This window comes from Lepidochelys olivacea (genome assembly GCF_965140295.1).
Source record: "Lepidochelys olivacea isolate rLepOli2 genome assembly, chromosome: 1".
In the NCBI taxonomy this organism is placed as follows: Eukaryota; Metazoa; Chordata; order Testudines; family Cheloniidae; genus Lepidochelys; species Lepidochelys olivacea.
Window position 1 is genome coordinate 218,440,954 of NC_140411.1, and position 13,428 is coordinate 218,454,381.

General features: G+C 50.2%; 1 protein-coding gene across 1 annotated transcript in view; it reads right to left on the bottom strand.

Moving 5' to 3' along the window:
* LOC311520957 (alpha-2-macroglobulin-like protein 1) overlaps positions 1-9,763 on the bottom strand; it is a gene marked incomplete at its 5' end in the record, with an annotated part of 29,364 nt that extends 19,601 nt beyond the window's left edge. The window contains 9 exons of the mRNA XM_084628969.1: positions 481-590; positions 1,102-1,216; positions 1,438-1,558; positions 2,499-2,583; positions 3,070-3,229; positions 5,276-5,328; positions 6,580-6,745; positions 7,847-8,030; positions 9,705-9,763. Of these exons, the coding sequence (XP_084485095.1) occupies positions 481-590; positions 1,102-1,216; positions 1,438-1,558; positions 2,499-2,583; positions 3,070-3,229; positions 5,276-5,328; positions 6,580-6,745; positions 7,847-8,030; positions 9,705-9,763 (1,053 nt within the window). The remainder of the gene's footprint in view (positions 1-480; positions 591-1,101; positions 1,217-1,437; positions 1,559-2,498; positions 2,584-3,069; positions 3,230-5,275; positions 5,329-6,579; positions 6,746-7,846; positions 8,031-9,704) is intronic.
* Between the last annotated feature and the right edge of the window lie 3,665 nt (positions 9,764-13,428).

Below are 13,428 nucleotides of genomic sequence, written 5' to 3' on the forward strand. Positions count from 1 at the left end.
AGCTATATGGTGGCCTGTGTGAAAAGAGTTGGTGGGGGTCAGTCCAGTTCCTATTGGACAGGGGTCCAATTACATCTGCCAATGGCATTAATTAACCCCTTTGATTGACTCTCAGCAGAAATCAGAGGTGAAACTACCTAAGAAAACTGGGGAAGGAGGGTGGATGTGGTGTGAAAATGCCCAACTCTTGCAGAGTGCAGAGAGCAAAAAGAGCACCGGAAAACCTTGGGGTGAGGGGACATGTCCCCCACAGGTGGCTGTACCTCGAACAGATGCTGAATGAACTTCTCTGCCAGCCTAGTGGGAGTACATCTAAAGCAAGACTAAGGCCCATTGACACGGGGGAGAGGGAGGGAAGCTGTATACATAGTGGGGACAAAGAGATCTTGTCAGCTCTCCACCAGGTGTTGGTTCAGCACAATTTATCAGCCACTAAATTCACTTGCAAACTAGGGGAAGGGAAGAGATGGGGAGAATCACCTTCCCTCTGTAGGGGACTCCAGGGATGTAGTAATCATCCAGTTTCTCAAAGGTGGCAGTCCCAGCTGTCCTGGAGATGAGGAATTGGCCAGAGGCATTGATTTGCACCCCTAAGTGAAAGGGAGAGAGGGTGGGGTGAGGGATGAAAGCTAGTGAAGCTGGCACCAGGGAATGACTCCACCTAGAGAATGGCCCCTGGTTATCCAGCCTTTGTTTGATTTCATTTCATTATTCCTGTAACCCCCAGTGGGAACCTGCTAAACAGTTCCTGCTTGGCATCTGTACCCTTCAGAGACACGGAGACTGTTAGCATGGCGTGTTTCCCCAGAGTTGTCAAACGCACCTCTGTAAAATCACTCCCTACATTCACAGCTACTCCCAACCCCATTGTGAAGCAACACTGCCTCAGAGCAGAGATCTCTGCAGGACACACGCAGCCCAGAAAGCTCTCTGGCTCTCCTGATGCCTTGACGCAGCGCTCTGAAAGGAATGGACAAAAAGAGGGATGAAGAGCTCCTGATCCCCTCCCACGCCATTGGTGTGACCAGTCTGGAAATACCTTCCATCTCGGCCCCTTCCCTGTACCATGTGGTTCCACGTGTCTCATGCATCTGTGCTCACCTGTGCCGTCTTCCACCAGAGAGGCGTCTGCACTGAGCTTGCTGTCATACTCGTAGGAGGTGAGGTTAAAGACTGCCATGCTCACAGAAGTGGAGAAGCAGCCCCTGCTGGTGGTCTGGAAGTGGAAAGGGAGCATGCATTAGCGGTGCCTGAGTGGAGGGACAGTGGAGACAGGAAGGAGTTACTGGGCCACACAAGCTTTGTGCAACTATTTCCCATGCTACCGAATGGGCAGTGCTGCTGCCCTCTCCTGTCCCTCCCTTTCCCTGACACCCCTGTCTCCACAGTGCTCCCTTCCTACCCACTTACCCTCTCCGATCTGGCTAACCAGCTCACCTGGCCACTGTACTCCTCACAGATATCTGTGCCAAAGTGTCTTGGGGGCCGCTTGGATCGCCAAGCTTTCTGACACAGGGTCACTCGGACGGTGCCCTGCACTGCTCTCCCATAGGTGTACCTGTGAGGGGCAGGGCAGAGGAGAAAGAAAACCAGGAGAGAAACACTAAGGAAAGAGAGAAATATCGTAGAGTGTGGGGTGGCATGCGCACTGTGCTCCTCTATGGGTGCCTCCCTCCTCAGGATCTCAAACACTCACAAATGAAACCTCCACTGTGAGGGAGGTCAGTACCAGTATCCCCATGTGACAGTCTCTTCTTCAGAGCTTTGCCCAGTTTGATTTCAAATAACCTAAGCTGGGGCTTCCACACTTCTGAGTGGGGGGATGATGTCACAGTCTAGCAAATCAGTGATAAGAATGTTTCCCCATAACGCAGCCTGAAATTTACCCCTTCGCTCCTGGCTCTCCCCATTCAGTGTCTTCTTGAACATTTTCTCCCGCTCTGTGGAGTTTACACCATCCAAGTAGCAGTAGAGCATTCGCTCATCCTCCTTCCCCACCCTCCCCCACCCCCGCATTAGCCATTGCTAACAGTTGTGGCTCCAGTGAAATCCACCCACTCCGCCTATGAAGCAAATACGGTCAGCAGAGTTTAAGCAATGAGAAGTGGTGTGTTCTTCCCAAAAGTGATGGTGCGTGTTCCTTCGCGTCAAGAAGGGTCTCTCCAGCCTGGTATGTGTACCTCACCCTACCCCAGCTCTTTTCAGGTGGGCATGTGTATCTTCCAAGGAGACAGTCTCTCCAGCCTAGCACAGGGCTCCCCTCTCTGAGCGAGAGCCACTCTCCAGCTGGATTTATGTAGATCTTCCACAGGGAAAGACAATGGCTTGGATCTTGCATTACCCAGTGAATCTCTTGGTATCTGAAGAGGAACCCAACATTTGCCCCTTCTCCTTTCCCATTTCTTTCCTTTGATGGATTCAGGGGAAGGGCAGGGGCTTGGGGAAGGGGTGCGTGACCACTGATTAGCAGCTCCCTCCCCACAAAGCAGCCTCCTCACCTGCCACACACGTGGAGCGGGAAGGTTTTATCCAATGCATAAATCTGAGTTGGCCCCTCAAAGAAAACCTCAAATTTTGGCAGCACTAGAAGGAAAAGCCAGAGAGAGCAGGTGAAGAGCAGGCTGCCAGGATATAGGCTCAGGGAGGGGTCTCACAAGAGAACAGGGTGTGTGGGTGTATAGGGGGGGTGTAGGCCAGGAGTGAATGAACAAGGGGAGGAGTGTATCCTATAGGTCACTGCTGGGATCCCTCAATGAAATGGTGTTGGAGGAATTTCCAGCACTGCTGTCATACTATTCCAGCCCAAGTATTAACTAGGCATCTTGGTGAAGTGACATTTCAACTTGTCCTGACTGTGATTCCCGCATCACCCCATCAGGTGCGATCCTCCCCAGGTGTGGACTCCTCCACTGGCATGTGATTAATCTTGGCTCTCAGATGGTATATGATCATTAACCCACTACTCGGACGAAAATGTTTTGCCGTCACATTTTTTTGGACCATTAGAAACCCGATTGATCGATAGGAGTTTCCTCTCCTCAGATCTCTCCCCTCCACGTTTCATCATACCATACTCCTCAACACTAAAGGTACTGGAAGCTTTTGTGCTGGCCACGTTGATGGTGTAAGTCCCCAGGGAAGGTTCATCAGCTAACTGGAAGGAGAGATCCACAATGCCCTGCCTCGGTCGCACATCCAGCCATTGACCAATCCGGTTACGGTTGGGGTCCTGCTCTCAGAGAGAAAAAAAGGCAGCCACCATTAGCACTGGCCCTACTTGCTTATTTAGAAAGGCTGCGGCCAGAACCGTCTAACAATTCTAGCTACTTTTGCTCCTTAAGTTCTAAAATGGTCCGAGTTGTCAAACTCATAAAGTTTTAAGTCTACTAGCTTCTCTTTCTCGTCAAGGCCTATCCAACTGCAGGTCATAACCCAAAAATCTCTTCAGGTTCCACGTTTCTAGATCCCAGAACCCACAAAGTTATAAAGGTTTTAGTTTCTTTGCCCATTAAGTCCTAAAGAGGCCGAAAATAAAGTTCTACCTTATTGTTGCCCTCAAATTTTAAAGAGCCTGGACCTTATACTATATGAAGTTTTAAATGCTGGAGTCTTCAAAGCTTCAGAACTCTGTTCCATAGTATAGCTTAAAAGGAGACTATAAAGGGTCCTGACTTCTAGAACCTCCCCCTTTATCTAGGAATGAAATTCAAGAATCAACATAGGTTGCTTGAAGCTCTAGAACCTGCCCATTCATAAAAGATTGATCATGAGGTTTTGGGATGTCTGCTGTGAAAAGTGACTGGACAAAACACACACACACAACCCTGTCCAAAGGGAATATCTTTAACATAATGCTCAAATTATCTCTGTATGTATCCTGGAGCATCCATCACCATAGCATCTAGGTGTTATGAGATACCCACCTGGAGTTCTATCACAGAGTACTGAAAAATAAACAGACAGCAGTATTAGAAAATGTAATGACCCAGCAGACAGATATGTAAAAAATTCCATTGTCACCTAGCTAGTTACACATGCTGCAGCAGCATTGCCACCCCCAAAAGTTAAAAAATTAGTCCAGCCCTCCCCCCAAAAAATCACGAGATCAACTTTAAAATTCATGAGATATTAAAAAATAATAATAAATGTTGGGTTCTTTTTCTTTGGCTTCTGGTTTCTGAGCCTTTGGTGTGCACATGCTTCACATTTTCAAGCTTTTCCCTGCAACGAGGAGGGCTAGAAACTTACTTTTTTAAAACAAAATGAAAGCTGATGTTCTCCTACAATATCATTCCAGCAACTGAGGCTTTGAGAGAAGCACTCAGAGACCACGAGACTCACAATAAAATCATGAGTGTTGGCAACACAGCATTAACGGGAGAGAACATCTGGCTCTGAAATCACTGGCTTCACAGGGAAGGGTTATAGTGGGTCTTTACTCTTCCAGCCACTAGTAAGGGAAGCAGTTACAGGATTAAAAACACAGGAGCAGGTGCGAATTACTGGTTTTGGATCCGATTTCTCACTGCCTTGCGCCATCATTTACACCTGTGCAAAATGCGTATTCATGTGGAAATGACTACAAAGGATGCAAAGGACTACACAATGTGCAAGGCACAGGAGATTCAGGCTCTATCTGTATGTATGAGTGAGCATGTGATAGCAGCCTTGAGTGGGTGGCTCAAAAAGGAAATTTACTTCTCTTCGGATCTGTGTTTGTACAGAACCTAGCACAATGGGATCCTGCCCCATGACAATAATACAAATAAATATTAGTAATGTCGTTAGCAGAAACAGAAGGAACTCTCCTTGAGCTCAGGTGATAGAAGCCAGAGCTGCAAGGCAAGAATTTTAGTCCCAGCTTGCTGTGCATGTGATTTGTGGCTGTAGTCTGCAGATGCTTACACAGGCTGGCACGTCCTCTTTAGTAGGGAATTGCGGTGCAGATCTCTGGACTATCCCTCAACCAGCCAGAAAAGGAAGCTGGGATACACTTAATAGAGAATTGGTATTTCTGAGCCACCTGCTGGGGCGTGGCCATGTGGTGATTTAGACAGCACTGGGCCTCAGCATTAGCAATCGGACACCAGCTCCCATCCAATTTTAATAACAGTTTAGCAACTGTTACCTTGAGGGGTAGGGCCTCTTAGACCTTGTCTACATTCATGGGGAAAGAGACAGACATGACTTGGAATTGCCAGGGACCAGGTGACTGGAGGGGGGTGAGGGATGTGGAGTCAGGAAACTTCCCTTTGTCCACTTGAATATGCCTTACCTTGCTGTTAAGGGGAACAAACTTCTCATTCAGAGTCAAAATCCGAAACTTCACTGAGGGGAGAAAAGAATATTGAAAGAAAAGTTATGAAGATGGAACACATTCAGAAATGGACTTCAGTCCTGCCCTGCAGCCCCCCTGCTATTCCAGTGCTGGGCTCCCCACCCAGTCCTGCCAATGCCCCTCAGTCCTGCCCTGCAGCCCCCCTGCTATTCCAGTGTTGGATTCCCCACCCAGCCCTGCCAATGCCCCTCAGTCCTGCCTTGCAGCCCCCCTTCTATTCCAGTGCTGGGCTCCCCACCCAGCCCTGCCAATGCCCCTCAGTCCTGCCCTGCAGCCCCCCTGCTATTCCAGTGCTGGATTCCCCACCCAGCCCTGCCAATGCCCCTTAGCCCTTCCCTGCAGCCCCCCTGCTATTCCAGCGCTGGGCTCCCCACCCAGCCCTGCCAATGCCCCTCAGTCCTGTCTTGCAGCCCCCCTGCTATTCCAGCCCTGGGCTCCCCACCCAGCCCTGCCAATGCCCCTCAGTCCTGTCTTGCAGCCCCCCTGCTATTCCAGCCCTGGACTCCCCACCCAGCCCTGCCAGACCCCGGAAATTCTACCATTTGTACCCCACACCCAACATTTTTGTCCCACTTCCTCTGACAGGTTGCGAGGCTTATGGGTCGCAGGCTGTCTCTGTTATATTTTCTTCTCAGTGAAGCCTATAAACAGCTATGAGCTAAGCTCATGTGGAGGCCTCCAAGCTCCTCCGTTTGGGAGGTGAATAAGACTGGGTTTTCCCCAATCCTTAGGCCCTTGCATGTCCTCATCTCCAAGTTAATTCCTGCCTAGACCCTAGTGTTCCCCATCGCTCACTGTCTGTATCTCCAAACTTTGTTCCCTCACCCCCAGGCACCAGTGTGTTCCCTGGTGGTCCTGAGGCCCTGCACTGTGTCCTCCATCCTTGTGTGCCTGTCTCCCCACACTGTATGTCCTCCAGTGTGGTCTGTCCTCCCTCCCACCCATGTGCTCCTATCACATGCATGAGCCCCCCAAAAATCCCCCGGCCCCCACTGCCAATCACAGGGGCTGACCACACAGCTGATGCTTTGTGGCCAGAGTCCCCAGCAGAGGGTGGAGCTGCTCAGGCATGGATTGAGGAAGGACCAGCAAGCTCAAGCCTCCCGCCCACCTGCTCCCCACCTTTGCTTCTTCCAGCAAGCAATGCGTACAGCAGCTGCCTCAGGCCTGTGGGGACAAATGCGGGGCAGCCCTGACCAAGCCTGGAGAGCTGGCAGGTGAGATACGCTCACAGCTCTCACCTTTCTGCCCTGGCGTGTAAATGGGTTTGTCCGTCTGGACGAAGGTGCTGCTGTCACCCCTGCGGATCAGGACCTTCTTCTCCTCCTTCACATTGAAGTAGCGGCCGTTGGAGATGGTCAGCTGGACGGTGCAAACCTCCTCCCGGCCCCCAGCGGGAGACGGGACCTGCACACGGAGAGAGGGAGCCATCGTTTGCTCGCTGGGGAGAACTGGGGGATGGGAAAGGAGCGCAGCGCATTCTCCCCTTTCCCAATGGCATCAAAGCAGATACTCTTCTCCCCTGTTCCCTGGCATCTTGCGTCCAACTAATTCCCTTCCTGCCGGGAAGGACACCTGCCACGGATGCAATCTGTTCTCTCAGCGGCCAGGCAGCTCCGTCTGCTGGAACAATGAATGGTGCCTTTGTTCTGCCCTTGGGTTTGGGCTGTGGAGCCCTGGCAGGTATGTGAACAGCAGAGATGTTAGCAAGAGGGGGGGAAGGTGTTTGCCCTAGTGCAGGAGCAGGCTGTATGGTGGCCTGTGCACTGCCTGGTCTCACCAGTGTAATGAGTTGGGCGGGGCTCACTCCAATCCTTAGCAGGGCATCACAAATCAGCACTAACTGGTGTCCCTCACTGGCCATCTCTGTGTGGAGGTCAGTGACTGAATGGCTCATGGGGGCTGAAATCCCCCCTCACTCGTAGAGATGGTTTAGGACAGAGGCACATGGGTGGTGTACATGGTATGTAGGAAGCACCATGCTGTGTCTACTCAGGGATAACCAGAGGACACCACTCCCCAGGGCTGCCGGTTCAGCACCTTTTAAGGCCAATAAATTCCATCAAGGGAGAAATCAGGGAGAGACAAGAACATAAGGCAAGACATTTGGAGAGGGAAATGAAGAAACACAGTGGGGAAAAGCCAAGATGGCCAGAGGTTCCCTAACAGGCAGCATGCCAGGGGAATGCTGCTGTTTCCAGGTCATGTATCTGGTACTTAGGGCAGCATGTCAGACACATTTTACCTCACCAGACAGGAGCTTTACGATGAAGCCACGCAGATAAATGCAGAAAAAGAGAAGAGACTATGCAGGCTGCCATTTACCTGGCTTTTTTCTGTCTCACTTTCCCTCCTCCTCCTTTCTCACCCTTCCGCATCAGTCTCATTTTTCTCATTCTCTATATCTTTTCCTTTCTCTCTCTCTGGTGAGCGAACCTACGATGTGACACAGCAGCCTGGGAGCCGTCAGCAATGGGAGCCTGGCTCGTCCCCGGGAGAGCTGCTCACCCAAAACTTGGAGCATTCCAAGATCCTGTTGTTCCGGATGACCCTTCGGAAGAGGACAAGGCTCCTGGACGCATGCACAAGAGTCAAGGCCACTCGAATGGGCTTCTCCACCCCTCTCAGGTCCAAGCACACCCTCTGGACAGATGGGAAGGTTAGTGCGGCTGGGATGACAATCAGGTATCTCCTGCAGGGGGCACAAAGAACAGAAGAACAATGCAGTTTATATTAGGAGGCTCACCCTCATGGGAACAAATGGGACTAATGCTATAGAATCCATGTGACAACTTTTATAGGGATGGGGGAATAGGGGTGACAACATCTATCAGATTGGCTGGGAGAGTGTGTAACAATGTCTATAGGATCAGGGAGTGGATTTGACAAATTCTGTAGGATCGTGAGGGGAACATGTGATAAATTCAATAATTTCAATGGGGAGCAAAAGCTGCCAATGGAAAGGAAACAGGATCTCGCCCTGATCGCTGCACCCATAGGTGCCGTTTTTATGAATTTCCGGGGGGTACTCAACCCCTATTCTGCCCCAGGCCCTGCTCCCACTCCACCCCTTCCCCTAAGTTCCCAACCCCACTGCATCTCTTCCTACCCGCCCCTGCCCTGATCCACCCCCAAGTGTGCCCCACCCTCACTCCTCCCCCTCCCCCCAGTGCTTCCTGAATGCGGATGAACAGCTGATCCACAGCAGGCAGGAGCACTGGGAGGGAGGGGGAGGTGCTGATCACCAGCTCTCTCCAGACTCCCAGGCTATGTGTTAACCACAAACCCACAGGCTGAAGTCCTGTGTTTATCCCTCAGGAAAGGCAGCCTCCACCACCCTGGGACTTGACTCTGCCCTGGGGGCAGAGGGGAGTCTCCAGGCCCCATGCAGTCCATGGCCTCTCTGCTGAGACTGCCACCCAGGGCACCAATCAGTAACAGCGGTATTGCTGGGTTTACAATGCAGATATCTCCCATGCTCAGAGCAAGACTGAGAGCCACCAGCGCATGTCACACAGGGGCTACTGCTGTGTCCCTTTGGGGCACAGTACAGTAGCACAGGTGAGGGGCCTGCATAGCTCTCCTGGCATAGAGAAAAATCACCTCCACCTGGGACAAGGGAACCATCGCCAGTGGGGCCCCCTCCCTGGTGGACTCCTAGAAATCAGAGCTGGGGACAGCCCTGCTGGGCTTGACTGCAATGTTCAGGTCTGCATCTAGATCCAAACCAGCCAAAGTTCAGGGGACACTTAGACCTGGGGCCTTGGCTCTGCCCTTATAGAGATAAGGACCAGCTGTGTACTTCCAATCCAAACCAGTCCCAGAGCTCTGGGTCATTCCAATCTCAGGTCTGATTAGGACTCATCTCTAACATCTGGACTATTCTCCCAGGAGCCAGCTCGGGATTGTTCGGTCTATTCTGCAGGGCTTTGTCCAGTCCTAGTTCTCAATGTCCCAAGTTGCAATGCAATGTCTCATCCCTTCCCTGGAGAGATTCTTTCACAGTCTCACAGGCCCTGCTCTTGGGAAGTATCTTCTGGTCATCCAGACCCAAATCCTCCATCCCCCTTCCTTTGTTCAATGTCATCCCCTTTACTCCTTGGTCCTCCCCCCTCAAGCTGCCAACCCCTCACTCCTTGGTGTTGCAACTTACCATATACCCAGATGATCACCACATTTCTCAGATATATTTTAGTGGGGCTTTCTCAGGTTGGTAGGATTTGGTCCTATAAGATGGGGCTTGTAGGATTTTGCAAACCACCCCCAAGTCTGACAGGCATGGTTGCTGCCTCCCTCCTGTGACATCCTGGTCCCATTGAACCCCTCAATGTTACCTCTACTGATCAAGTATTTCAACATCTCTTACGGTTGTGCCACTGTCACCATGGTGTAGAACACGCAGCTAAGGATGATGGGAGCCCACATCTTCATGGGAGACCCGTGGGGAGCACAGGGAGGTGGAGTGTCTCAGGACGGAGGCCAGGAGAGAAGGGAGGCTGGTGATGAAGCTTGTTCTCTCACTCGGAGAACTCCAGCCCTCCCGTGTTCTGCTGTTTCTCCCTGGGGACGGGCAAGCGGAACAAGAGTCCAAGGGATCACCTGTCTCTCACTCACTCCAGTGTTTATAGTCCCCCAGATTCAGGGGTGTATCATACAGGATGCTCCCCAGCCAATCCAAGCCTTCCTGGACTCTGTCCATTAGTCACTGGCCCCATCTGTTTCCCATGCCCGCTCCCCACATCAATTAGTGTCAGTCAGACAAATTGGCTTTTCACCCTGTTGAGCAGCTGCAGACTTCACGTTTGCTAAGCTGACCCCACTAGCTGTTCCGCTTGCAACTTCTGTCCCATTGTTTTGCCTTGAGATGGATCATCATGAGTCCCCTCTTGCATGCACACTTGGCTGGATTTCATAGTGAGTGCTTCTGACCATATCACCCTCAAATCCTGTGATCCCATCAGCTCTCACGTGCCTGCTCAGGATTTGTATGGGCGACCAGGTGTTGCAGAAAATGGGCAGCCAAGTCCCTAGGTGCTCCCTGAGTCCTGGAGCAGGGAGTTACCCGTTTTCCCAATTTTGCACCAGTCTGGGGGATGAGACTGGAAGACAGAGCAGAGCCCTCCCTTGCAGATCACGTTATTTTCTAAGGGCACAGTGCAGAGTCCATGAGCTCACCTTTCACCTCGTCTACTGAGCGCTTCTAACACTTCTGCACACATCAGACTTGATTATTGAGCAGGGCTCCATCTCTCTCCCAAGACACAGGCCTTCAATGGATAAAGTAACTCCTAGCAGAGTTGGGTACAGAATCCTGAGCTCTAATACAACAAAGCTCAGCCATGCTGCCTTTTCCAAAGAAACAGCCAAATCCACCACTTGTGCTTTACTAGTCTGTCTAGCATCACTACTCAACACTCCCCTCTGAGAGCTACGAACAGAACCCAAGAACCCTGATCCCCAACATTCCCCTGCTATGTAACAAGGCATCTAACCCACTGGCAAAATGGGTCACACTCTTCTCTAGTGGCTGGTTACCATAGAGGCATCTATTTGCGGACTGAAGCCCAAGTCCTCAAAGGTATTTAGACACCTAACTTCCATTCCATAGATGCCTAAATACGCATGGGGTCTGAATGTTTCAGGACATCACTAATGGCCTTTCAGCTATAAGTCACCAGTTTGAATCCAGCCCAACAACTGACGGGTGTTCCCATGGATGTTTAATGGCCACTTTATGAGATGAGTTTGGCGGGTCTCAGTTCCAGTTCCCACACTGCACACTCAGCACCACGTGGCACTGATTGTCTGACTCAGCAGAGAGACTGACCTACCTGTTACCCGTTGGGCAGACTCCAGCTGTCAGGACTGAGGAAAGCTGGCAGGGTGGTGTGCGTGGGAAGCTTGCCTTGTAGACACACAGAGGGCTTTCTTCGCCAAGGTTGCCCATTTGCTGCCTCCATCGGTATTTAATCTACATAATTTTTAAATGGAGATTACTACATGCAATTTATGTCCCTGTATGCAAATTAGCTTATTACATACTTTTTCACTCAATAACAGCATCCCGAATTTTTTGCCCATAAGGTGGCAACACTGTTTGCTATCCTTCAGCATGAAAATTTGGTGATAGAGCTGGACCAGGACCAAATTCCCAGCCCAACCACTCCCAAATTTTCAGATGCCAGAAATTCCAACCCCAGCAGTAGGATTTGGGGCCATCTCTGCTTTGTGTGTCTGAATTGCCTTCTGAGCAGCTTTCAAAATACTCTTGTTATATAAATTCCTAAGCATCAGGCAAAACTCTTACAGTGTGCAGGGATTAGAATACCTAAGGGTCACAAAATCTTCAACCATAAACTTCTCCACTGGGCAGCTGTTGAATCTAATCTTGTATATTAGCCTAACATGTTTGAAATGTATCACAAAACTACCCCAAGCCACCAACTGAGCTCTTGAGTGAATTAGCCACTGGGAACATTTTTTTTTTCTTTTAAATATAGGATAGGGGAGACTGCCACATGACAAAGGAAATTGGCACATTTTTGCCCTGCTGCCTAATTTGGTCATAAAAGCAAGATAGACAGGAGTCAAGTCCTGTCTAGCTGCATATCACTTTGCCCAGCTGAAGCTCTGGCTCTGATAACTGAGGAAAAGGAGGGAAAATGCACCTGGATAAACAAAAAAGCAGAAACAGGAGCAGGAACAGAATCTTTCTCCCTGGCGCTGACCCAAACTTAAGGTACTATACATGGTCCTCACTCAGCACTGGCAGTTCCTGCCGAACATCCCCAGCTGGCATTTGGGGTGGTTTTTTTTGCAACAGATCCACACCAACAGTTTCCATGGGAAAAGCCTGAATCGCTCACAAAGATACTAGCTACAATGATACTAGATGCCCTAAAAATATTGTGGAGAGAGAGAGATGTTCTCAAGAGCTGACCAGATAATGTGCATTCTGAGATCACTACCCGTCATGCTGACCAATATTGTCTCATTGTTTCCTTGTGCTCCCCATTGGTCTGTCAGCCTGTACCCATCTGTTGGCAGCACAGAGCATATATTTGAGCAGCTCTGGTTTCATCCATTTGAGGCCAGGGAGAATATATAAATTACAATACTGCATTGTCACAGACAGAAGCAATGTTAGCTGAGTGGTTTTGCAGGAAAAGCTGTGAAATATTTTTAAGTGTAAGCAAAAAGCAGAAGAAGAGAATCCCAGAGTGCTGGATTTGCCTCTGCATTGCTCAGAGACTGGCTCTGGGGCTGAGTCAAGAGTGGAGAACACACCTGGGTAAACAAAGAAGCAGGAACAGGATCAGGAAGAGAGCTCCCTCTGGACCTGAGCCAACCTTCTGCCTTTCCCTTCCTGGGTTTTATGGGGCACTTACCCCAGGACTGGCAGCCCCCAGCTGTTGTTTATTTGCATGCAGGGTGGAATCCTGGGCTTAGTGGCTTGCGTCTGAAAGAATAGGAAGATTTTCAATAGTTGCTCCAACAGTGTATCCTGCCAATGGATCTCTCCACTACATTACAAACAGCAAAGCTAAAACTTACCTCTGACTACAGGATTTAGCAATCCCTCTTCATTTGCTTCATGATGGGGAAAGTAGGAACTGGAATTTGACTCTGAAACTTTCCACCCAAAACTGGATTTTAACGCAGAACTGAAATCCTAACCCAAAACTCCAGTCCAGGACCTTTAGCTCAAAACTAGACCTTGGAGCCCCAGATTTTTAATCCAAGAGTGGACCCCACAAACTCTCAACACAAAATTTCAACACAAAATTCAAATCCCAACTCTGAGCCTTTGAACCAACCCTCCAATCCAAAGCCTGATCCCGGACTTCACACCCTTTCAACCAGCACTCATGTTTGGGGGCAGGTGGTTGGGGAAAGGGAAACAGAGAAGCTCTGAGGTGCAGGGGCTGTGTCTTCACAGCCAGCTCAGTGGGCCCCCAATCCTGACTGGGTCTGTGGATGTTACTGCAATACACATAATTGGCTGAGAGAAGTGAAGCCCAACACTCAACTCAGTGGCATTTCTCAGTCTGTCTGTAACCTGATTTCCACTAAAATCACCCTTTAGCCAC